The sequence below is a fragment of the Colias eurytheme genome, chromosome 18 (genome assembly GCF_061535395.1).
Source record: "Colias eurytheme isolate Ceu_HAF_F1 chromosome 18, ilColEury1 Martin Lab GWU primary, whole genome shotgun sequence".
NCBI classification, from domain to species: domain Eukaryota; kingdom Metazoa; phylum Arthropoda; class Insecta; order Lepidoptera; family Pieridae; genus Colias; species Colias eurytheme.
In genome coordinates this window covers 6,554,651-6,581,499 of record NC_142997.1, presented here as the reverse complement: position 1 = coordinate 6,581,499, position 26,849 = coordinate 6,554,651, and the positions used below count along the sequence as shown (strand labels likewise).

Sequence of the window (26,849 nt, the reverse complement as noted above, 5' to 3'; positions counted from 1 at the left end):
TAAAATGCTCACTTGTCAACGTTGGTAGCTCCTATACGATACATACCTAACTAGATAATAATTTTTAAAACTTAGTTAGAGCAAAAAAATGGCGCACAGATTTTGTTCGTGGTGTCTCCTCCATACGTATAGTACGACTTAGAAGAGATGAAATTAATTATATTGGAACTAATTCGTTTTTCATTACCTGGCAACCCTGAATTGCCAATGTAGCTGTCAAGTTGAATAAAAATTTGTTGTTTTTTTCGTGAAATGGAGAATTATTGAGATAAAATTGTTATTTAGAACAAGAAATTTAAATAAAAAAGGAGAAATCATGAAAAAGGTTAAACGTAGCGGTGTCCGTGATGTCGTGTATAAAGTTTTTATTCGGTGTTTGTCCGAATTTCAAGCTGGAAAGTTATTGACTGATTTGGAAAACGTTTACAAACGTACAGCAGAATATACCGGTGAGATTCCTTTTATTTTTGCTCAGTACTACGTAAAATAGAATATTCCATTAGTGACGAGTGTTTAATGTATGTATGTATGGCGATTATTACGTTTTCGCAATTTAATTTGAGGTTATTTGTATGTAAACAAAACCTAGTTTTTATAGTGCGACCAGCACAATTTGAGTCAAGAAGTTATATCCAATCCAACCAGCCTCAAATAAAGTACCTAGTTTAGATTTTACTACATAGTATAGTGATAACTGTTTTCATACAGCTATCAATTAATCAATCAAACCATAAGAAAAAAAATCATATTTTAGATTTAGCTTACTAACTACTTACTAGAGTAGCGCAGGGACGCTGGCCTCCTACATTAAAAAAAAAATTAATAAAATAAAGGAAGTTTTAGTTTTAAGCTACTATAAAAATATGTTAAATGTACTATTTGATTTTATTCATCTTAATTCGTTTGTTATAGGGGTTTCTGAAAGCACAGTACGCAGGATAGTAGAGGAAGGGAGTAGAAATGAAGGCAAAACCCTGTACGAAGACATAGAGAAATTTATTATTCACGTTGGTGATGAGAGCAGTGAAGATGACTCAGATAGCTGTTATAGTGCTGAAGAACCAAATGATGATACTGAAGATGCCCCGTACCCTCTTGCCAGTACTTCGAAACAGAGTGATGATCAGTCCTTTGAAGGAGTAGAATATTTAGATTTTGATGAATTATATTAATGTACAAAATTTATCTACAAAAAAAATAAAAATATGTAGTTTTGAAATCGCCTTGTTTTTTTTCTACCCAACGGACCCAGAAAGAGGGTAATGTGTTTGAGCTGCATGTATGCTTGTTTGTTTGTATGTTTGATTCTATGTGCGCCTCTGCAGTCTAAACACTTGACCGATTTTTATAAAATAACTAATTCCAAATACATTTAAGTAAAATTTGACCTAGGTAGGTCAATTAAAATACTAATGTATTTTTGTCTTAAATTTACACTATTGCTACAATGAAACAATTATAACGGTTTAAATCGCGGTATTTATTTTAGATTATATTATATAGATTTTTAGATTTTTATTCTATAGTATCAAGATCGCTTGCGTCGCAGTATCAGTGTTGCTATATGAGCGACGGTGGCGCCCTCATTTATTTTCATTTCTTTTGTGTCGCACTGTAGTAATATTATCTCAAAGGTTTTATCATTCAAATTCAATTAACTTTTAATCCCTTAAATCATAGAATATACATATAATAGTAGCTAAACGCTCCATAAATTACAATTTTAATCAATATACTTTTCGTCACATCAACAGATAATAAAAAATGACACGGAGGCTATAGTGGTTATATTCTATTATCTGTTTAATTATTGCCATTTCACGGAATGTTTATACAGATTACAGAGTTATTAAAAGATCACTAAAAATATCCAATAAGTTTTATTTATGGTATAGAATAAAATGAATTTATAAAAATAAAATACACTGTAACACTGTAAGTGCATAGTTAAAAATAATATTGATTTAAATTTAATACCATGTACTTTTATGGGAGAATAAAATTACGTGTCGGGTAAAAATAAATTACACTCGGCAACACTGGATTGTGATTCTTTCTGAATTCAAGATGGTGAGCGTTCATATCATTTCTGTTATTTTACTTTAAGTTTTTGTTTAAATTACTTTTTAATAGCATTTTACATGTAATTCATACTGAAGATATTAGAAAAAATAAATATTTGTCTTAATATTCACAAGTTACGAAAATTAAATTCAATAAGTGTGACTTAACCTCGTGGCAACATGTCTTCTGATACAATATTTAATTTTTTAGCCGCCCAAGAAGGACGCAAAGTCTTCGGCGAAACAGCCCCAAAAAACCCAGAAAAAGAAGGAGGGATCCGGTGGCGGCAAAGCCAAGAAGAAGGTAAGAAACAATAACATTATAAGTGAGGTTATATCGGCATGTATATCGACGCAGGCCAAATGATTATAAATTGTTATATCTTGATTACAATGAGAGTATAAAATGAACTGATATATTGAGTCTGATGGCTGATTTAAGGAACTGGAGCTAAGTTTAATTTTTATTTTCACTACTGACGAATCTTTAAATTTTATTTTGCAGAAGTGGTCCAAAGGAAAAGTACGTGACAAGTTAAATAACCAGGTGTTGTTCGACAAACCCACGTACGAGAAACTGTACAAGGAAGTCCCACAGTACAAGCTCATCACGCCCGCTGTTGTCTCTGAAAGGCTAAAGGTTCGAGGCTCCCTTGCAAGGCGAGCACTCATCGAACTTAGGGATAAAGGTTAGTATTATTGCTTTTATGTCATCTTTAGCAATACCAGTAGGTATATAATACTCAAACTCAAGTCTCAAACTAATATTTAATATTCTTTGGCTAAGAAAGATTAAACATAACAAATCTCTTGCTCTGGATACATATAATATATTATACATATATTATACAACATTGAGTAAGTTATGACTGAGAAACTAGTACAAATAGCAAACCTATGGTAGAATATTTCGAATCTAGCGTTGAAATATAAAAAAAATCTCCAGTTATTTGTGATTATGATCATAAACTTGAAATTGGTTTTTATGATATTTTTTAACAATTTCAACATCAATAATATAAAAAATAATGTTCACCACTTCACTATTTAGTCGCCCCTACCATACATTTACATAATTTCATTTATTGGTGGTTTGATATTTATTGTACTGGAATATTCTATTTTATAGTTTTCTATGTATATGCATACATCAGTACCATATTATGGTCATATAGGTGCTACCATATTGAATATTGAGTTCCATAGTTTGCTTTTTCTTCAATATAATTTGTTGCGGAAAAAGACAAGCATATTATGATGATCCTTACAACGCTGGAATAACTATGACAGTTAAATCTGATATATTGAGTCTGATTAAATATTAACATCGCAATTGCAGATATTTTTGTAATTTTAATTGTTTGTCTAAAGAGAACATTTTGTTTCAGGCCTGATCAAGCAGGTAGTCCAACACCACGGACAAGTGATCTACACAAGAGCAACAAAGGGTGACGATCCTGTGGCATAGAATTATGTATAAGTTTTAAAAAATAAATACAAAAAAATCTGAAAACAGTTGTTTTATTCCCTGAATATACAAATAGATACTATGAATAATAGACCGGGAGATACTGACACAAAATTTCGAGTCATTTGTAACAGGATGGCGGTTCTACAGGGGTCTTAGTACGCAATGACAAAAAGAAAAACGATGGCGTGAACGCTGGTACCGGCGGCTTAGTCGCGTGGGCGTTAGTCGAACTCGTCGGAAAATAGCGAAAGTCAAACGATTTGTAACAGTATGGCACTTATTTTTCCTGTAAGTTTGAGGATCAACAAATATAAATACAAAATTTCAAAGATCTATGTGTTGGAAATCTTCACTTATATAAATTAATAATAAATTAAGTTTTCAAGTATGACAGCACTTTTTCCCCCTACTAGAAGTATGGCAAATATAATAATGGTCACATTTTATCAAATACTCTCCAAAAATCCAAATGCAATACTGGTACAAAAAGTTTGGCGAAATAAAAATTTTTTGCAGATTTTCGGCGGTATGGCGACCATTTGGAATCATCCGAAAAGTATGGCATGGCGATTTTCGTAAATGGCTGCACGACGATAGTTACCTGTGCAAAAGTTAGCCTGGTACAAATGGTTGAATGATTGTTTTATTTAAATCAACACATTCGCGTCGGTATGGCGGGCTTTTAGTCACACCGGAAAAGTATGGCATGACACTACCGCCTACTACTTTTTTATGGGCTATCGGTAAATTCTAAAATTTTTGTGTTACAAATCGTTTGACTTTCGCTATTTTTCCGACGAGTTCGACAAACGCCCACGCGACTAAGCCACCGGTACCAGCGTTCACACCATCATTTTTCTTTTTGTCATTGCGTACTAAGACCCCTGTAGAACCGCCATCCTTGTTACAAATGACTCGAAATTTTGTGTCAGTATCTCCCGGTCTATAATTTCTCAACAAATAGTAATAATCAACTTGAAAGAAATAATTATTTAAATTTTTCTTCATAATCTTAGCGTGCATTTGATTTGTGTTTTGTATCAACCTCCATAGCAAATCTTATAGATGGATAGAGATCCCTGATACGATCTTTAAAATTAGCTGAATGTTCTTCATTTGAAGTCTCCACCACAACATTAGCCTAAAAAAATAAGTAAGGAAAATAAAATTCAACAATATTATATTTTCATTCATCACACATGCTGAATGCAAGCTGAATGCTGATAGACTAGAACATTTCTAAATTTGATTGAACTGTTTTTTAACACAATATTCATATAAACTTAAATTCAAAATCAATGATATTTACTTTTGCCCTCATTAATTTTCGCGCATATTGCGATTTGCTCGCACAGGAACATTGAATTCTTCAACTCCAAAAAATGAGTCGGATTTTTACATTGACAAACTACAATTATTACCCAAGTAGCTCCAACATCGCTATGGACCCACATCTGTTCAGTGACGAGACTTTTTAACACTGCATGTTCATCAGCAATTGTTTTCGAGAGTTGTTCCAATCCTCCAGGGTGGTCAGGCACGGCTACCGCAAATCTTAGAAGTCTCCCTGTAGCTCCTAGGCCCCTCTGAATAGTACGAGAGAGCCGACCAGAGTCTATATTACCACCGCTTATTACGCAAACTGCCCTGTATGTAGGTAGCATATACAAGATACAATATGTTTAGGAAATACGAATACCAACTCAAAATGTGTGATATTTTTACTGCTATTACCTCTTGCCTCTCAATTCCGGCACTAGCCCTTGCATAACTGCAGCTAAAGCACACACACCAGCGCCATCCGCAACTAATCGCTCGCGTTCCAACATGCTTATGATAGCTTTTGCTATGTAACTTTCATCAACTACAAGCTTTTAAAATAACAGTAGATATTATTTTAAATCTATCCAGAATTTCAATAATTATAGGACGTTAATGTACGTACCATTCTGTCCAGTCTTCCTTTGATAGTAGCAAATGCATTGGGACCTACAGTAGACGCATTAAGGTTTTGAGCTAAATTTGGTACAGTCTGGACATTCACTGGTCGTCCAGCTTGTAGAGCTCTCATCATTTTTGGAACTTTAGCGCATTCAGCTCCCTAGTGCCATATGACAAAATATTACCGGCACATTACACGCATTATATTATCATATTGTTTGAGTATTTTAGACACTTACATATATAAGGCATGTGCACTTAAGTTTTTTGCAAGCCACTAGTATAGCTGCTAACAGACCACCTGCAGCAACCGGCACTATCACAGCATCGGTTTCTGGCAATTGCGTGATTATCTCTACTCCCACGGATCCTAAACCCGCCATCACTAACGGATCATCAGAACTGCATAAATAATGGGAAAATATTACCTACTAAACACAGAGGTTTTAACTGCATTATTGTAAGTAGACTTAAGATGCTTATTTTGATGACAGTTACATTTAAAAATGTTATTAGTTAAATAATTAATTCTAACCTAAGTAAAACTTGATGACTATCACGAATGACTTTCTTCGCATATGCGTATGCGTCATCTACATTCTCTCCGTAAAGAACAACGTCTGCACCGAGTTCCGAACAACGTTGGGCGTGGGCCGGAGGCGCGCGATTCGGCAGAACTACAGTAACCTTCGCAGAAATTAATGAAAGTATTCAATAATTATGATATTCTAAATATATCGTGTAGAACCTTTGTAGAACATATTTTCATTCTTACAGGTATCCCCAATGTTCCACTGTGGTAGGCTGCACCTAACGCCATGTTTCCATTTGAAGGCACTATTACGCCACGGTCGCTCAATTCTTCACCCTTTGCTACGAAAACGTTCCTAATTCCACGCTCTGCGCAACTTTGGCAAAAATATATTTATTCGACGATAATATGCCTTGCATAGATTGATATTGAAATGGGGTAATTAAAATGTATAACATACCTGCCTGTGTATTGTAAATTTTCACATTTTAAATAAATACTATAATCCATGTATTTGCTAATTTTTGCTTCCTGTAAAAGTAAATTTTGGCGAAATGGGTACAGGTGTAAAAGTAGGTAGTTAAAATAAAATTGAAAAAGTAATAATAATTACACAAAGAGGTGTGTGAATTATTCCATCGTCGATTCTTTCAACAGCTTGTTTGATTTCGTTGAAAGACAATATATGTGGTATTACATTTTCCACATCAGGATCTTCCTAAATAAAATATCACGAATCAATAATATGTATAAGTAACTAATCAAATCTTTTTCAATAAAAAATACCCTTACCATGTTCAATGATATTTATAATTATTATATACGTGATTAATTTGGTAAAACCTGAGAGCCAGACTATTTATTTTTTGGATTTTATTAATAACATTGATTGTCCCTTCTATAAATTTATACTGTCACTCCAGAACATAACATAAACCACGCTAGAGGTATCTATTAATATGTACCATAGATATTTAGGTATGAGTAGGCTATATACTTCCGTAGTAAATGTTTGTAACCATACAATTCTGAAACGGCTTGACCGATTTGTATGAAACTTTTTGTGTATGTAAGTCTTGACTCTTGAGTACCTACTTAGCTACAGAGGAGGTACTTAAACGAATTTTTATATCCTTACATGATATGGATGTCCTGCCTCCTGGCAGCTAGTTAGTAGGTATTTCAGCAATAAAATTATTCTAATTACCTAAATCCGTACAGAATATCTCAGCTCAAAAACGGCATATTACTTTCAGACAAAAAGTTATTGCTGCAATTACCTATAATATACTATTATATACCTACACATGTTATTGTATCTTTACTTATAAGTATAGGGTTTGACCATTAGAATGATTTGTTTTGTAATTTTAATAAAATTCATATTTTTTAATTGTAGTTAAGTAAGTATTTTATTATAAGTATTTTAACAAAAACAAAATTATATATAAAATAGACATAAAATTGTTACAATAAATTGATTTGGGTTTGCGGATAATCTTTCAACAATTTCTTTTCTACTTCCTTCGCATGCATTGCGTCGTTTACTTCAACTTGGAAGTTCATCTGAAACACAGAAATGCAAAATTAAATCCTGATATCTTAATGTAGTCATTATGTTTGACTAGTACCTAAATTCATCCTATAAAATTTGAGTTTCCCCACTTAAATTTTGAAAATATTAGAAAAAAAATAGTTTACTCGTGCGGAGTAGTAACTACCGAGCAGCTTTATTAAAAATCTTTTTCCTATGTACCGTTACACTGGTAATATCTTTCCGCATCCAAGGGCCTTCTGTGGTCACATTTTTGACATCTGCTCCTGAATCTGTCAGCCTAGCAATAAGTTTGGCAACGCCGCCGGGCGAATCGTTCAGGGTAACCGTTATCATCATGAGTCTACCCTCCGCTTGCAAACCACGTTCGATTACACGGGGTATACGACTACTGTTAATGTTACCACCCGACAGTATTATGACGACACTGAAACATGTAAATCAGAATAAATGAGCAACTCAAGTTTCACAATCGTATCACTTCTTATAAACGAGCAACGGTCTGGATACTTTTGGAATTTTGAATTTTTTACATAACTATTTTGTAAGCTATAATCTTACTATAATAGCTGTGTGTAAGTTATAGTAGTTAAAGTACGTAGGTATCTAGCTATAGGTATTGGAACGTCGTATAAAGCACAAGAAAACAATTGGACATAATTATGTAGAGATATATTAGGAATTCGGTAATCTTTTTTGAAGTCGGTTGAAAATTATATCGAGTTATAGAAGTTTTATCGTATTAAATCATAACAAACTTTTTTCCCTTGAGTTCTGGCATTTTCCCCGCCATTATTGCTGCGACGGGACAAGCAGCGGCACCCTCCACAACCATTTTTTCACGCTCAAATAAAATAAGCATTGCTCTAGAAATCCATGTTTCTTCGACGGTTATCTGTACAAATATTATATAGTACACAGATCACAGAAACTAAAGGATATAGTATATATCTATATAGATAGTCATTATCTCGTAACAGAGACATAAAAGTTGTAGAAAATAATTTCACCATTTTATCAAGGAATCCACGTATGATGTTAAATGCATTATTACTAGCAATTACTTCTGATAGACTGTCAGCTATATTCTGTTTTAATTGGATCGGAACCGGCCTCTTCTCTTGTAGTGCTTTAGTCATGGTTGGCGCTGATGCACATTCTACACCCTATGCAACAATATGTTATTGATGATTAATTGCAATTTAGAATGAAAATATGTACATATAATTAAAAAAGCAGGACTCTACCTTCAAGTCTACTCAGATATTTCAGACGGTCAAGGAGGCAAAAAAATAAATAGTATAGTAACTAGTTAACTAGTTGTTTATTTAATTTTCAGATTAACTCACGTAAATTAAGCAATTGGGTAATAAAGTTTTTACAGCTAACAAAACGCTGGCAACGAGACCTCCGGTTCCCACAGGACACAAAATAGCATCAATTTTGTCTTTTTGCGAAAGTATTTCTAGGCCAAGCGTTCCATATCCTGCTAATAGGTCCAATCTATCTGATCTAGAAAAGACAATTCCATTTGTAGTTTTTAATTCTAAGAAAATATATTCAGTAATTAATTCACAATAGGTACTTATAATAAAGTAGGTGTTTACTAAAATCTAATCTATTACCCATGAACGTAGTTCGAACCAATCTCGCCACTGTATGTAAGAGCATGTAGACTGGCATCGTTTGCATCATTACCGTACATTTTTATAATTGCGAAATTCTCTTTATATCGTTGTCTATCAGAAATGGGATGATCCTTAGGTATAACTATGTTGATAGGAACGGAATGTGTAAATCCATAATAACTTATTGCAGTAAGGAAATTGCGGCCACCTGACACGGTGCATCCCTTGCTTTTATCTTTTAGTTGAAGGCTTTCGATAACGTTGCACGCACCACGAGCCTTAAAACTTAAAAGAAACATAAGTAATAGGTATATTTAAATCAGATTTAAGATAGACAAAGCTAACCATGTGTAGGTATCTTAAGTAGGTATAAGTACACATACAGTGTGGAAAAAAATAAAATAGTTAACAATTTTTTTTTTTTAATTTTTAGTTCGATCCGAGGTTGAAGCAAGTGAATTTTCGAAAATCTTTGAATTTGCTATCTCCACTATTTCAATTACTTTCCCTCAACTCTCAAGGGCCCATCGAAAATTTGAACACTGTTTAGTATAAGCATACTAATGAGTTAATGTATTCTTATAAAGTATCTAACAAGTAACAATAATAGTATTTACTATTATTATCCGTAGGATTGGAGGAAGACTTTCAAATCCACAGTAAAATTATCCAACATAAGTTAAATTTTAATACCTATTGATAATCGACCATTCGATAGGCTACTCAACTCATATCATTTAAATACCTACCTTCCAGTTTTCTGCAGATTTTCACATTTTAAACAGACATTGCAGAAGTTATTTCCTATATATTTTGCTTCCTGAAAAAATATAAGAGCTTGCTGACCAATCTAGTTACTTACGCAATGTTATGTACTGTGGTGAAAAATGAATAAAAATACATCAGTTTTAATAAAAACTTATACAATTACTGACAATCAATGGAGTTACTGTTATTTGATCTTTGATTCTATTATGGGCCTCTTGAATGTCTTCAAGCTTTAGTCTTATTTTACTTACAGATTCCGATTCATTTACCTTTACATAAAAAAATAAATGTGAAAAATTAGCTTTTTAATTGGAGTGAACACTTCATTTATTAGAGTATTCAAATCTATGATTCAAATATTCAAATTAGCCATAATTAAAAGAACCTACATTCTGCTTGGAAGATATAAAGCTTTCTCCGAAAACATCCCACATTTCAAGAGAATTGATTATATATTTTGTATAGGTAGTTTTTTTTGAAGCCAAAAAAAAATATTTTTATAGTTTCAATAATATTGTTGACAAATTCATTAAAATTTAATAGGTATGAATGTCAAACTGTCAACTTCAAATTTATTATATTTTTAAATTGCACGTATGGATATAAAATACTTTACCGTTTATTTCTAAACACTTATATTAGAGGCTGAACATAGAGCAATATTACTATTATTTATCTAAAGATTTTTGTTATATTAGAGTTAGAAGATTATACTACTTTTCAATAAAACAACCAAATGAGCTTTAATGTATTATTTAATAATAGAATTATTTAGAAATTTAATTAATTGCTAATGCATCATTTTGGGCTTCTTGTGCTAATTGTACTTGTAAATTAAGCAACTTATTTTTTAAAACCACAATACCCATTAAGACTATATTTTCAGGTTTCAAAGCCCCAGCAGATTCTACATTATAAAAGAACTTGTTTGGTTTCGCTTCCCAATTGAATTCTGCTTCATACTGGTCTTCATCAAGCTCTGTGTGCTCACTTTTCGGCCATTCATCTGGTTTTGGATATAGAGTATGTCTCATAGCATTATCAGGATCATATTCAAATGAAACACCCGCTGTCGGATTCCATTTGGCATGTTCTTTCCCAAATCCTTTCTTAGCATAAGCCCGTAACTTCAATTCTTGACCTTTTCTCAGCTTAATAATTAAGATTTCGTCCATCTCACCATAATCTGCTTGATCTTCGTCCCGGTGTCGAGATGTGACTGGAACTACTCTGGGGTCACTCGACTTTAAATCTGCAGTTGTTACATGTCTAGTTTGATCATCTGTACATTTCACATCTAAAGTGAATTCGACACTGCAGTCGGAACAGAAGTCTGCACACATACAATCTCTTGAATAGCGAATTTTATCAACGACATCATCTGATATTAACGGTATGAGACCGATTCTATGGGCTAGAAATTCGTCACTAAGGACGGTTGAATTTGCCTCCAATTGAACCCAATCTATAGCCATAGTCGGGGTTTCAGCGATAAACACACGGCGCATACTGTTAGCTACACTTAATTCGGTATCTTCTACTACAAACTTAACATTGTCATCGGTTAGTTCAGTTATATGCACAGAAGGTTGGTTAGCGTACGGCATGGTGGTTTTTGGTTATTGCCAGCAGCCCACTTCAGTAACTAAATATTACAACAGCTTTTTTTCAATGTTTTTAAACAAATAGTCGTATTTTATTGAATAAAACATAAACTTCACTATTTACGCGTCTTGCTGGTTAAGTGTCAATGAAAAATGTCAATCTTACGTCAACGTCGTCAACCAGCAACCTCAACCGTCAACGTGAAACGTCAAATACAGGTATGTGAGAGCGTTTTCACATTATCCGATCCGATATCGGATATCGGACGCCGATAGCCGATATCCGATATCGGATACAATTTGCCCTTTCACATTGTCCGATAAAATCGTTCCGATATCATCATGAGTGTTGCCAGAAATTTTTAGAGAAAACTTAAATAAATTGCCAGTTGATAAAAAAAGGTGTAATTAAAAAAAATCAAATGTAAATCATAGTTGTACATGTACATTAAAAATAACTACGATAAAGAAAAACAACTTCAAAAAAGAAAAGTAAAATGTTTATTTAGACGTGCTATTTACTAAATAGTTTTGATATCGGTCATTTGTATAACATAATATACTTATGTTAACACAATATAAATTAAATAAATTTATATCAATACCTACTACAAGCTAGTATTAGTTAATAGTTTTAGTAATACCATGGACGAATATAATTTATATTTGAATATATGGTAATACAAATTAGTAAATACCTTTCAAAATCTATTATATGTATTTTTAGCAAGACGTACTAGTCATTTAGTCATTTTTTCACTACATACATTTATAAAAGTTCATGTAGTACCTATGATAAATTTATTAAGTGATACAATCTTTGTTCACATTTTCTTTTCTTTTTCTTATTACACTGTAATATCTTAAAATAATATTGTCACTCGTTCAAATATATTTGTAATATGATTGTTATAATTTCCTGTAAGTAAAGATACATAAATTATTTTATTGTCATAAGCAATTATTTTATAATTAAGAGTTTTCAAACTTTGTATTCTTTGTTGTAAATTCAAAATAAAAATAAAATCGGTGTGAAATCTCCTCCTTTTTTTGAAGTCGGTTAAAAACAAAGCACTCAATGATAACAATACAATAAACAGCACAACCAACATCCGAATAGGAGGAGGAGCGAGGCAGAATGAGATAAAATAAAGATGATAGACACTAATGTTTTCGAAGATAGATATTTGAATTTAAGAATGCAATATATTTTTGTTTACTTCAGTTCAGCCAATTGTCGTATATTTTAATACGGCAAATAAAAATACCTGCCGTATAAATCGTATTTTAAATGCCTATAAATACTTAAATGTGTGTTTTCTTAATAAAAAAAGGTTTCTTTTAATAGAAAGGGTTTTAGGTTAAAAGCAAAGAATTTTTTTAAAGATTGAGCGCCCTATAAGACTGAAAATACACAAACTAGTGCTTTTTTGCTGTTGGTATACTGCCTTTTCGAAAATTGATTTGGCAACACTGAACATTATCGTCCGATAGCCACTGGGAATATCGGTGTCGGCTCCGATATCCGATATCGGACCGGACAATGTGAAAGACAGGCACATATTTCATACATTTTACTTCCCTCCGATATCGGATATCGGCTATCGGCTTCCGATATCCGATATCGGATCGGATAATGTGAAAACGCTCTTACGTCTAGGCAAGGCTTAAGAAAATGTGGCAGCATAGCAGTGCAATAAATTTAAAAATAACATCAACTATAAAAGTATTTTGTATTAAATAAAAGTAGGTCGAATACAAATTCACTGATACACCTTGGATACAACCATTTATATTTACATAATATATGAAATAAATAACCTTTTATGAAATATTATTAAGTACCTAATTTATAATATTAAACTGTTCTATTAACGGTTTCTTGTTTGAAAATAATTCTGGTTTTCAAATTCGGTTATCTACATATTTTTATATATATTTTTAAACAATTCAAGGACAGTACCTAACCGAATACCGAGTAACCACAGGAGTAACCGAGTAACAATAGTTTTATAGATTTTCTTAAAGCTTAGAAGAGTGTATAACTGTATAATTTAATTATTTACCTAATGATTTGTTTTCCGTTTTATATGGGACGTGTTGCCACAAGAAGTATTAGAATGAGAATATTATAATAAACCAGCTTTCTGTCCGCAGCTTAGCCCACGTTTTCAAAGAAATACTCGGGTAATTCCCGTTCCCTTGGGATTTCCGGGATTAAAACCCCTTCCAGACGACACAATTTTTCGTCCAATTTGATAAGATTGGCAATCAAATTGGGTCGTCTATAAGGAAATATGAAATTCAAGGTCATTGGGTGGTCGGGATCGGCCGATTTGCGATTGCCTTGGGATTGCCCGATCAAATTGGGTGGTGTGGACGTTAATTGGCCAATTTTTACTTGTAATCTATTCGATGCTAGATATTTAAACGTTACTATTAATGTCTCCTCAGGACTAACGGCTTCTCTCATAACAGTGTCTTGTTTAGTAATGTATGGGCTTACTAGAGATAATAACTCATTAAAAGTTTCATTCCGCATAAAATTTGTGAAATCGACACTGTCCAGTTCTCTAACAATATTTATATGATTTAGGCGATTTCTTTTAAGCAACCATTCTTTGCTCCATATCCTTTTTCTTTCTTCTAAATTTGTAGTTACAGCCAAAATCAGCCCCAATTTTTGTTTTTTACTAAGAGGCATGTTGCAAAATAAAAGTCCAGTCAGTAACGGCAACGGAGCAGAACTAAAATTGGCGATTTAATTGTGTACGTGTGGATAGACGATCAAATTGGGCCCGATTCAATCGGCAATCAAATCGGCTGATTAAATTGTGTCGTCTGGAAGGGGTTTAAAATGTGTTAATCCAGTTACCCTGTGTGTTAAATTTAATTGTAATCGGTTCAGTAGTATTTGATACACATACACATATCTACATCCATCCTCACAAACGTTCGCATTTATATAATAGTATTAAATTAGTAGATCATAGGATAGGACAGTGGTTGTAGCTGTACGTACTTATATTTCTATATCTATGTAGGTATACGCAATGCTCATAAACACTGTAAGCTTGTTATTTTACATGAATGTAAGTGCAGCAGTGTGTATGTTCCTACTCCTTTCCTTTATTTAAATTACAGAAAAGAAAAGAAAGAAATCACTTTCTAAAGGAATAATTATAATTTATACCTCGGTTGAGATTCAATTTTTCAATACAAGTTAAATTTCACAACCAGGCAAAGGATTCGGCAATTACGTACAGGTGCATACTTTAGTTGTAAAACTTATATCATACTAGAGTGCGAGGCTATGGAAATTGCTAATTGGATTATTATTTTACGGCCTAATATCGATTTATTAATGGTCCACAAACACAATACCTGCCCCCCTAGTCAAGTGGCTTTCTGTTAGCGTAGCGTTCAATAGAATAGACTACGAATGTATGAGATTGACGTAGACTGTAGATAAACGTATCTACAGCTTCTATTGAACGCTACGCTAACAGAAAGCCACTTGACTAGGGGGGCTGGTACCTGCCCAGCACCCCTAGTCAAGTGGCTTTCTGTTAGCGTAGCGTTCAATAGAATAGACTACGAATGTATGAGATTGACGAAGGCTGTAGATAAACGTATCTACAGGTTACGTCACTTGACTAGGGGGGAAGCTAATCGCCACGACATTCCAGTTATGGTAAAGTTCCAAGGCAGCAAAGATTCTTATAGTTATATTGAAAAAAATACCCATATCCACTATACATATACACATATTTTCAATTTCTGTTCATGAGGAATCTAGTTTCAGTAGGACTACCTCATTTTAGTGATATGATTATAATCAATAATGGATAAACCTATAAACAATTGCCCATGGTATAATTTATACTTTACAGTACTCTTTTACGATGTAAAAGGAATCTAGTGAATTGTGTAAACCATTCATTCGTCTCGTGAAAAGCTAAGTGACCGGTCACAAGATAAAGTTTCAAAATAATTAGTTTGTGAAATATTTTTTTTATTTAAAACAATGGAACGATATGATAATGGCCCAGTAAGATAATTATTTCCTATAATTATTATTTATATTTACCTATTTGTATACAATTATTACAAGTGTATAACTATTTAATATTATTTCTTACTCATAATCTTATTCTTTAATACATTTATATAAATCTCGTGTCACAATGTTAATTGTCCTCAATGGACTCCTAAACCACTTAACCGATTATAATAAAATTCGCATACCATGTGTAGTTCGATCCAACTTGAGAGATAGGATAGTTTAAACATGTAGGTACCACGGGCGAAGCCGGGGCGGACCGCTAGTATTTGATAAAATTTTAATGAAGAGAAATGATTAAATTCTATACAGAACCAACCAACAAGTTAACAATATGTTCTGTCTTATGTAAATAAACAATTATTATTATAGATACATGCATTGACTTTAGTCCTATTAATTAGCTCTCTGTTCATATAATGTTATAATATGTACTTATATTATTCTATGATGTCGGTACATGTTATCTTAATGTAGTCTTATGGTTCTCAACCTTTGATCTTTGTTATAATTTTAATAAGCTAATACAAGCGTTACAAACTGCGACTTGTCGCACCAAAAAGATGAGGCCTTCGTGAACGCATACACGTTCTACCATAATAATTAATTTTAAAATGGTTTTCCAGACCATTGAATATGATCCGATGTGTGATAGTGAGAATCCTCAAAAAATATCATTTGAGGATGTTTCAGCTGCCGCCTTCAGGATTCAGAGTGGGATTATAAAAACGCCATGCGTGGTAAGTTAAATAATATGTATATTGTATAAGCTAAGGTTTATTATGGTTTTATTATGCATTTGTAGAATGTAATTTTTACATTTTTCTACATTAACATGTTCATAGTTGCAACGGCGAATATCCAATTGATAGGTATACCTTCATTTCTGTGCTATAAATGATTGATGATTCAAGATGACTATAGAAGGTTTTTAACAATTAATTTTCATTAAGGTTTTTGAAGATGTACTTATTTTGATCATAGTGATCGATTTCAAAATACCTTTAATTTTGGACAAACCTTTTCGTCTTCGTCTAGAGTAGTCACTAAAACTATGTAGTTGGTAAACTAATATTGCTTTGAACCTAACGCTTTTCGTTTTAAAATAACTGTTTTTTTATTATAGAAATCCCACATGTCGAGTATTTATGGTATGGAAATTTATCTGAAAAATGATTTCCTGCAGCATACCGGAAGGTAGAGTTTATATGCTTATAAGTTAATGTTACTTCACTTTAAATTTAAAAAAGCTTTTCGCTCTTTGTAAAAATACAAGTTATTTTCAATTAAAATAAAGGCTACATTTGAAATTTTGAATTTATTAAGGATTTTTAACAAAAATTCCACAAAAGAAAAAATAACCTATTCATCAAATGATCAGTATCACTACAAGTATACGTATTTCTCAAGTATTTTCCTTTGTAGTTTCAAAGAGCGTGGTGCCCGTAATGCATTACTACTGCTCTCCCCTGAAGCAAAAGCTCGAGGGGTGATCTCGGCGTCATTGGGCAACCATTCGCAAGGGCTGAGTTACCACGCACAACAGCTCAATGTCCCCACCACCGTGGTAATGCCAAACGTAGCTCCAATCATGAAGATCGAGAACTGCCGCTCGTATGGCGCAAATGTCGTAATTCACGGCCATGACATGAAGGAAGCAAAATACCACGCTATGTCGCTTGCCAAAGAGAAAGGCCTCACTTATATCAACGGGTAATAACAATTATGAATAATGGATGGTTTTTGTGGTTTTTACCATAGAAATCTTAATAACAAGACACTTTACACTTCCTAATAGTGATAGAATGTACGTTTAACAAGACTATTTTTTCCGAGTGACGTAGGTACATACTTGATGGTTTTGGTGTAGCAAAATATGCAGCAATAACTCATAATTTAAGGAAATAATGTAACCTATTGCATCATCTAGCTATAACTAAATGGTCGTTTATGTCGTTTAGGTACGACCATCCCCACATAATGGCTGGTCAAGGAACAGTGGGTCTGGAAATATTAGAGCAAGTTCCAGACGTGGATGCCGTGCTGGTCCCGGTGGGAGGGGGAGGTCTCTTGGCCGGCGTCGCCACTGCAATAAAACATCTGAAACCACACGTTCTTATTTATGTAACTACCTATATATTTTTTAAATTATCAAAAAAAAATATATACAGGGTGTCCCACTGTTGGTATACTAAGCCCAAAGGAGGTTATAGATTTGCATACGCTAAGTACGTAAAAAATACTTAAAAAATTCCAGACGCATTTTTTTTTTCAAGTTTATGAATTCTTAAAACTCTATGTGTACACCCATAACAAGCAACCCACCCAACTTTGTCACCAGCACATGAGCTATCGTTTAATATTATGTTTTCATAGACAAAATGCTCACATTAGAGAAGCGGTATATGCCGGCTGCGCGAAGCTAGAGAAGAAAACATGGATTTTCAGGAAAAATTTAGCAAAAAATTTTTGACGTAATTTTGTTGTTTAAGTATTTTTTACGTGATCAGTGTATGCAAAACTACAAGTCTCTTCGCGCTTAGTATACCAATAGTGGGACACCCTGTATATAAGAATAGCGTAAAAATCTGATTGAATCGAGGATTTATGGATACTTAATTAATACATAGATTGGATGGCTTAATAGACTTTGAGATAAAACTTGATGCTAATTTTTGAATTACTAAAAGATCGTCCTTGTTGAAAATACATATTTGAATTTGTTTTTGAAATTTTGTGAAAAATGTGAATTCACATTTGAAGTAAATTCATTGGTTAGTACTTGTATAATAGTAAGTAGGTACCTATTCAAAGTGATTCAAAAGTTTAAAAAAACCTAAATCGATGTTGTCAATTTATAAACCTAAACACTAATTATTTGCAGGGAGTAGAAACAGAGAAATGTCCAAGTATGGAGACAGCTATGAGGAACAAGGAACCTACGAGTGTGCAGATATGGTCGACTCTAGCAGACGGTCTCGCCGTACCCACCGTCGGCTATAACGCCTTTTTCACCGTCAAAAATCTTATTGATAAAATGGTAATTTCATTCTATTAATAACAGGTATTTTTTCATATCTTTTGTCCGCTTTTTCTTTGATCGTTTATGCTTACGAAAGAAAGTGGCTATTACCACTGCAAAGCTATAAAATCTTTTATGTTTTCTTTATGTAGGTAGGTACTTACTTATCTATGTTTATTAGTAAATATCAAGTGCTTTGAGTGCACATAGCGGAACTATCAGAATTATTCCAACATGGTGAAAAGGTATACTTAGCTGTTTTATCAATGTATGTTTTGCTCATTTCACAATCACCAAGGTTGTCTTTTCAATCAATGTCTTAAAAAATGTATGTTCCACACTTAGGTTCCAAAATCTAAATTCAGTTGTTATAATTTTGATCTATTTGATAATACATATTAAATACTTCTTTCCAAAATTTGGCAAGTAATCTACTTCAATGTTCCAAGTCTCAAGCACCTCAAGTTAGTATTGTATACTTAGTTAATACAAAAAATAATAATTATCTATAGCGTCCCTGCTAAAAATATCCTTTGTTTTTTTTCTCAACTTCAGATTACAGTGAATGAAGATTGGCTGGCACGCGCCATCTTGCGTCTTGTGGAACAGGAAAAATATGTCGTAGAAGGTGGCGGCGCGGTATGCGTTGCTGCTATCATGGCAGGCTTCGTACCCGAACTTGCTAATAAGAAGTAAGAGATTCTATTCTATTTTATTTTACAAGACAGCAAAAAAGTCACTCGTAAAATAATAACTTTGCAACAAATATTCGTTCAAAGGTCCGAAAAAAAAATTGCACTTAACTAATTCTAACTCATAATTGGCAATCGCTCGAATATTTATTTTTATATCATACCACTAGCTTCCGCCCGCGGCTTCGCCCGCGTGGTGTTTTGATAAAAGGTAGCCTATGTTCTTTCTCAGGGTCTAAAGATTGTCTATGCCAAATTATTTCATCAAAACGGTTGAGAGGTTAAAACGGGAATGCGTAACAGACAGACAGACAGAGTTACTTTCGCATTTATAATATTATATAGTAGGGATAGGGTTAAAATATAATGTAAAGTGTTACTACTAACCTACCTACTACTACTTAATTACCTACACGTAAGACTAAGAGTACACTAACTATTTACCAACTATATTTACTAATTTAGAAGACGGAGACGAGGTGCACTTCACAAATACTAGATAAGTACCTATTTGTGCAGTGGACCTAACAAGATTCCTAAAAGCTTTTCCAAAGTTAAACAATTAATTATCAAAGCCATTAATCAATTGTTAGTATCATGTAAAGTTATGATTGTATTATTGACACGCACACGGGTTTGATTATTTTGGATGATAATAAATAATAATATCAGGGGGGTACCGTGACCCCCCGGATTGAAATTCAAAATATTATTGTTTTATTAGTCACAACATAATTGATATGAATAAACTGAAGCATCACAGGGTGACGTAATTTTAATAAAGTAATAATATTACGAAATAGATATTACATGATTATAATTTATATCATTATTGATATAAAGATTCGGAATACCAGCTTCCGAAACAATATTATTTTATAACAATATTATATATTAAATTATAATCATGTAATATCTATTTCGTAATAATATTACGAAATAGATATTACATGATTATAATTTATATCATTATTGATATAAAGATTCGGAATACCAGCTTCCGAAACAATATTGTATGGCCATATGCCCGCTTCCTTTTCGTCACTCTTCCTAAAGGGAATCCATTCCTTTTTCCCTTCGTCAATCCTATCCTTATCAAATGATAAAGATCCCAAGTTAAAAGAACAAATTTACATAGGTCCTACGGTCTATCTCTGCAAAAGCGCGATGGTGATCGCTTACCATCAGGCGTAGCACCACTTTGGTTGCCCGATCTAACATAACAAAAAATATTCTTGTATGTGTATCTTTTATTACTTTTGCAATAACTACAAAATCTATCTTACTTATCTAATGGAAAATGGAAAAAGTTAATCTAATGGCATCCCTACTTATTAACCGGTAATATTTCCAGAGTGGTCTGCATATTATCAGGTGGCAACATCGACACAACGATCTTAGGCCGATGCTTGGAGCGCGGTCTGGCGGCTGAGCAGCGTTTGGTGAAGTTCAAGGTGACGGTGAGCGACCGGCCCGGAGGTATTGCGGAACTGTGCAAGCTGCTCGCATCTTTGGGAGTCTCCATAAAGGACATCATGCAGGAACGCGCTTGGGTGTATGGAGATATATTTAGTGTTCGAGTAAGTCATATAGATGGAAATGGAAAACCTTCATTACTTTTTGCCTACAATATATTTTCTGTTGCGAAACTGAAACGAGTTTGAATTGACTAAGGTTTCTGAGTATTATGTGAGCTTTCTGGGGTAAAACACAGACTAGGTAACAGAAGTGCTATCTACGACCACAAGCGACTTACCTAGCCTTTTTACGCAGTGTCAATAAAGTTTAATAATTTCAGGTGAAGGTGGTGTGTGAAACTCGAGGCCCCGAACACATGGCTGAGCTACGAAACGTGATCATGAACACCTATAAAGAATGGTATTTTGCGCGGGAATGGGACGAGCGACGTAGGCCCAGTACAGACTCATTAGATGACGTATCACATTAAATTTTTAACACCGAAAAAATTAAAAAAAATTGATGTTGAATCTATTATCTATATTTTAAAAATAAATAATATGTTATAAATATTATGGAATGTATACTGTGGGATTACATTTAAATTTAAGAAAAAAAATATTTTTAATGAAGTTCTTAATAAATAGATTTACTTTAGGTTTTTTTTTATTTACTTACTAATTTAAGTTTATTTAGCCTACTCCTTTAAATACATAGGTAATTTTAAAATGGTAGCTATATACATCAAGTAGCTTTGAAGGATATAAATGTCGGTTATTGCGCGCGAGTCAAAGGACCGGCGACGCGGCGATACGAGTGCGAGTGCCTGGCCAGTGGCCACATAATCGCGCGATCGCAGACCGCATTGTGGTCCGCATCGAGTGCTCTCGCAAGACGCACATCGCATACATATGCAAAATTGGAAATTATGTCGTCGCCAAGCATGGAATGATCAAAATAATGAAAAGTGTTAATGTTTTTTGTTTGAGGACGACGACGACGATGTATATTTCTTTTTACCACCTATATTAATATAATTAGCTATATTAAAAATGCATAGCGCGCACGCGGCTACCACCGTTTCAACGTCCAAGGCAAATGACAAGTGAGGAGCGTCGCGATTAATTGCGCCAGTAGAGCAGGGTGTGGACTGTGGGCAGAGAGAGCAATGTCGCGGCGATTAACGGGCAACGGCAGCGCGATGAGCAGAGCGATGAGCAGCGCGAGGAGCGTAGTGTGGGCTGTGGCAGGAGCATTAGGCACGCTGCGAGCGCGCGCACGCATATAATACATATTATATATACTCGATTAGACTCCATTTACATTTAAACCCTAAATAGATTTTTTATATATATATCTAACTACTTGAGTAAATAAAATTTAATGGAATCTAAAATAAAACCAACGTTAAACATATTATAAACCTCATTAGTTAAATACAAATATATTTTACAAAAAATATGCCTTCCTACCCAAAATAAGTGTCATTGCACTGACACTTTTTATAATTCATCTATCAAGTCAATTTTCCGGTACCGAACATATTATATTTATTTAACATTAAATTATGATTAAAATTATTCGTTAGTAATCTTATATTCTGATGAATACTTAAAATTGTTTTTCAACATACAGAATGCAGGATGTAAGTAATGTCGTAATTTAAAATTATGCAAAAACTTAACTGGTTCCACTAAAAAAAATCAGTGCATATAGATGTATTGTATATGGTTTAGTATCGGTTAAATAATATCGTAAAAACGGGTGTGTTTCATGGGCGTAGCCAGGCCATGGGCACAACTCGTTTAATTATGTAATGTATGTATATTTGAAGAATTATAAAATAACTAGCGGTCCGCCCCGGCTTCGCCCGTGGTACATATGAAAAATAGATGTTGGCCGTTTCTCAGACTTACCCGATATGCACAGAAAATTTCATGAGAATCGGTCCATCCGTTTCGGAGGAGTATGCAGACTAACATTGTTACACGAAAATTTTATACATATAATATAAGATATTACTAATACATACCTACAATCGGAAATCTGCAATAAACACAAAAATTGAGAATATTTCTTCATCACGTGAAATAGTTCCTACTGCAATATAATAAAACATGAACAATTGAACGACCTAATAAGCATACCTAGAGTTGTAGTAGTAGTAGTACTTATTATGTAAAGAAATTAAGATCGTTATTATTACTGACGTTCTATTTTATTCAGGATATAGAATTTGATGAATTTTGCGATCCCAATAACCCACGAAAAATTAAATATGACGATATCCTTGCTGCCGCGAAGAGAATTAGCGGGGATACCGTCAAAACTTCATCGTCGGTAATTCATGTTTTTTTAGATTTATCATTTGATTTATTGGCTTATTTATTCATGAATTAAATGCATCAAAAATATTTCATAATAACACTATTTCTCAGAAAGCACACATGTCTGAAAAACTTGGAATGGAGATCTTTTTAAAGCAAGAATTCATGCAATATACGGGATGGTAACTATATTGATGACATGATGTAAATTCTCAAATCATTGTTAAAACAGTAAGTACACACTAACGAATAATTCATCATCATTATCAGTTTCAAGGAGCGCGGCGTCAGAAATGCATTGACTCTACTTTCTGAGGAACAAAAAAAGTTAGGAGTAATATCCGCTTCAACTGGAAATCATGGACTTTCAATGAGTTATCATTCAACACTAATGGGGATACCATGTATAATAGTGATGCCGATACAAGCTCCCATTACAAAAATATCGAAATGTGAACAATTTGGAGCTAAATTAATGTTACATGGCAATAATATAGGAGAAGCGAAAAGATTTGCAATGGGTGTAGCCAAAGAAAAGAAAATGAGATATATAAATGGGTAGGTACCATTTTATATATTTACGTTTTGATAGAATATTAACTTTCATAAAAGACCGTATAAGAAATTGAAAAGCCAAGATCAGAGGAACAAAGGCGAATTTAAAAGTTTATAAAAGAAGAAATAATTGCAGTTACGATCATCCCAATGTCATCGAAGGTCAAGGGACAATAGGCATTGAAATAATTGAACAAATACATGGAGTTGATGCAGTCCTTGTGCCTGTGGGCGGCGGTAGCTTGGTCACTGGTATTGCTGTAGCTGTTAAACATCTTAAACCCGATACTGAAGTTTACGTTAGTACAATACCATTTCATTTAGTGATCGCTACTGATATACTATGACAACCGACTGAAAATAAATGAATCCTACTACATACATCTTATAATATAAAAATGAATCGCAAAATGTGTTGGAAAGCGCATAACTCGAGAACGGCTGAACCGATTTCGATAATTCTTTTTTTATTATATTCCTTGAAGTACGAGGATGGTTCTTATGGAGAGAAAACGTAAACATGTACCACGGGCGAAGCCGGGGCGGACCGCTAGTTACTAATAATATGAATATCTAAGGCCATAATAAAAAAAGATGAAGAAGCAATGATAATCTTACAAATTAAAGTAAGATTGTAATAATAAAAAATTATATATTACAGGGTGTTCAAACAGAAAAAACCTGTAGTATGGTAGAGTCGTTTAAAAAAAATGAACGAGTTGCCATAACTATAGATTCTACCATCGCTGATGGATTGGCCGTTAATATGGTCGGCGTTAATGCCTATTATAATCTAAAAGGGCTTCTTGATAAAATGGTATAAACCATTATTATAAATAGTCATGTTTAAATTTTTTGTTAAGTTCAATGTAACCAATGTTTTTTTGTTTAGGTTATAGTAAAAGAAGATTGGGTAGCGCGTGCAATAATGCACATAGTCGAAGAAGAAAGATTTGTTGTGGAAGGTGCAGCGGCGGTACCAATAGCTGCTATCATGGCTGGCCTATTTCCTAATCTTAAAGGGAAAAAGTAAATTAATTACTTTATTGAATTCATTGAAATAAAACTATAATCTTGAGCAAATTCAAATTAAGTTAAAAATAAAGTTAGAACGTTAAGGAATTATAATTTTTGTTTGTATATCGCCTACCTCACTCAGCAACTATAAACTTTTATTTTTTACGACTGGAAAATTCTCATACTCTATCTGATGGACATGAGCTTCTTAACTTAGAAGAAATAATGTGACTATTAATAACTAAATGCGTCTAATTCACAGAGTTTGCTGTGTAATAAGTGGCGGGAATATTGACACAACAATTCTAGCACGTGCCCTGGAACGAGGAATGGCTGCGGAAGGTCGTTTGATGAAATTCAAAGTGACTGTGACTGATCGCCCCGGTGGTATGGCAGAACTATGCGGTATGCTGTCTGCCGTTGGTGTTACACTTCGAGACTGTATACCAGAACGAGCTTGGGTGAAATCGGATATATTTAGTTGCGAGGTAATTTACTTGTATCTACAGGTTAAATCCATATTGTGATTATTGCTATTTATAAACAAAATTTTGCTCAACAGGTATTCCTATTGTAAATTATTTCGAAATACTGACCGTTATCTGGAATATTAAATTATTTCGAAATACTGACCGTTAACGTTTTCCTTTACAGTTAAAAATTATAGCCGAAACAAGAGGCTGGGATCACACAAAAGAGTTGATAGAACAAGTCAAGAAACACTACAAAGATTACTACTTCCCAGAAATGCCTGATAAACAAGATAAAGCACCAGGAGCCAGACGTGGTCCCTGCTTAGCTCCAAATCCTGTTTGCATGCAAAAATAAACAATACAAACACATTTATAGTGATGCTCGAGAAATTCTTTTTCATAAATTATTGTAATGTTACTGGCTGTGCGAATAAAATTTTTAGTTTCAGTTTACTTTATTTTATTTCATACCTAGCTGTATACCACGAGATGCTTAATCCTCCTAAATGGTTACATAAAAATAAAGATTACTATGCTTCTTTGACAGAAATACTACTATCCATACTTTCCATACTTACTAATATTATAAATGCGAAAGTAACTCTGTCTGTCTGTCTGTTACTCAATCACGCCTAAACACGTTTCGAACACTTTACAGCGAGCGTGGTCACGGGTAGACTGAGATGTTAATCCGTTAAAAATATTTAATTTCTAAAAAATAATACTCGCGTAAAATCTAATAACAAAATAATAGAAAATACAATATTAAAATATGTTACTACAATATTATAAATATGAGAATTTATGAGAATGGATAGATACTTAGGTCTATTTCACGGGAAAACCACTGAGCGGATTTTGATAATATGTACAAGAATAATACGTATAAGCTAGCTAACCTTAGTAGCTAATGTCTAACTTTTCCGTTCTATCACAGAATACATATTAGTAGTTAATTATAGTTCTATATAGGCCGTTTCCATCTGCAAGAAAACTTCCGCAAGAAATATCCGACAGTCTGTCTGACAGCAGCTTGCAAGTCTACTTGCAGGTGGAAACGCGGCCTTGGACTTGCAAGCTGCTGTCGGACAGACTGTCGGACATTTCTTGCGGAAGTTTTCTTGCAGATGGAAACGCGGCCTTAGGAATACGAACTCTCTGAGCTCTGGTAAAGAACAATGACATACTGTCACATCTTAATCATAACACAACATGAAGATGTAAAAACAGAAATAAGAAAAATACCAAGAAAGTTCACACAAATATTCATAATCACACAATGCATAAGGCAGCTAAAGAAATGAATGAACAAGAAACTAAAAAAGATTGTTTAGGCGAGGCGCCGGGTGTTCTTGCTAAACGAAATATAGTGCAGCCTGTGCCTTGGTGTCCCTTACCGGTATTCTGCTTGTTCTGCTCCCATTAGTCCAGAATAAATTGATTTATTTTCATAGATTGTATGCAATGAAACTTTACAGTACACAATTTTTTAGAAGATTAAGAAATATTAAGATACAAACGCGCTTTCTTATTTTTTTCAACTTCTTATCAAATACTTTTAGCTTGCAGATAATACATACATAGATCCTTCCTGTGACCCCGATAATCCCCGTAAGATAACTTACAAAGATGTGTCGAAGGCAAATGCTTTAATAAAGGAAGAATTTTCAGAAACTCCGC

General features: G+C 33.6%; 6 protein-coding genes across 6 annotated transcripts; 4 read left to right on the top strand and 2 right to left on the bottom strand.

Annotated features, from left to right (window-relative positions):
- The first annotated feature begins 223 nt into the window (after window positions 1–223).
- Window positions 224–1,590, top strand: LOC149900743 (uncharacterized). Its single transcript, XM_090112670.1, has 2 exons — window positions 224–449; window positions 913–1,590. The coding sequence occupies exons 1-2, from the start codon at window positions 317–319 to the stop codon at window positions 1,170–1,172; spliced, it is 393 nt and encodes a 130-aa protein (XP_089968796.1). The 5' UTR covers window positions 224–316; the 3' UTR covers window positions 1,173–1,590.
- A 417-nt stretch (window positions 1,591–2,007) lies between these two features.
- On the top strand, window positions 2,008–3,576 carry RpS25 (ribosomal protein S25). Its single transcript, XM_090112288.1, has 4 exons — window positions 2,008–2,070; window positions 2,275–2,367; window positions 2,569–2,752; window positions 3,452–3,576. Exons 1-4 carry the CDS (start codon window positions 2,068–2,070, stop codon window positions 3,529–3,531), a joined length of 360 nt encoding a protein of 119 aa, XP_089968414.1. The 5' UTR covers window positions 2,008–2,067; the 3' UTR covers window positions 3,532–3,576.
- A 909-nt stretch (window positions 3,577–4,485) lies between these two features.
- LOC149900741 (uncharacterized) lies at window positions 4,486–9,452 on the bottom strand. The gene is made up of 14 exons (XM_090112443.1): window positions 9,188–9,452; window positions 8,912–9,074; window positions 8,573–8,728; window positions 8,321–8,457; window positions 7,764–7,989; window positions 6,621–6,725; window positions 6,468–6,538; window positions 6,251–6,383; window positions 6,011–6,162; window positions 5,715–5,877; window positions 5,480–5,635; window positions 5,269–5,405; window positions 4,956–5,181; window positions 4,486–4,675 (listed from the first exon to the last, which is right to left on the bottom strand). Exons 1-14 carry the CDS (start codon window positions 9,265–9,267, stop codon window positions 4,547–4,549), a joined length of 2,034 nt encoding a protein of 677 aa, XP_089968569.1. The 5' UTR covers window positions 9,268–9,452; the 3' UTR covers window positions 4,486–4,546.
- A 1,243-nt stretch (window positions 9,453–10,695) lies between these two features.
- Window positions 10,696–11,726, bottom strand: Polr2C (RNA polymerase III subunit RpII33). Its single transcript, XM_090112325.1, has one exon. The coding sequence runs from the start codon at window positions 11,563–11,565 to the stop codon at window positions 10,738–10,740; it is 828 nt and encodes a 275-aa protein (XP_089968451.1). The 5' UTR covers window positions 11,566–11,726; the 3' UTR covers window positions 10,696–10,737.
- Window positions 11,727–16,176: 4,450 nt separating this feature from the next.
- Window positions 16,177–21,391, top strand: LOC149900739 (uncharacterized). The gene is made up of 8 exons (XM_090112549.1): window positions 16,177–16,365; window positions 16,752–16,822; window positions 17,051–17,338; window positions 17,587–17,749; window positions 18,510–18,665; window positions 19,203–19,339; window positions 20,694–20,919; window positions 21,138–21,391. Exons 1-8 carry the CDS (start codon window positions 16,240–16,242, stop codon window positions 21,285–21,287), a joined length of 1,317 nt encoding a protein of 438 aa, XP_089968675.1. The 5' UTR covers window positions 16,177–16,239; the 3' UTR covers window positions 21,288–21,391.
- A 1,042-nt stretch (window positions 21,392–22,433) lies between these two features.
- LOC149900738 (uncharacterized) lies at window positions 22,434–25,527 on the top strand. The gene is made up of 9 exons (XM_090112677.1): window positions 22,434–22,442; window positions 23,024–23,137; window positions 23,236–23,306; window positions 23,395–23,682; window positions 23,816–23,978; window positions 24,341–24,496; window positions 24,572–24,708; window positions 24,959–25,184; window positions 25,351–25,527. Exons 1-9 carry the CDS (start codon window positions 22,434–22,436, stop codon window positions 25,522–25,524), a joined length of 1,338 nt encoding a protein of 445 aa, XP_089968803.1. The 3' UTR covers window positions 25,525–25,527.
- The last annotated feature ends 1,322 nt before the right edge of the window (window positions 25,528–26,849 follow it).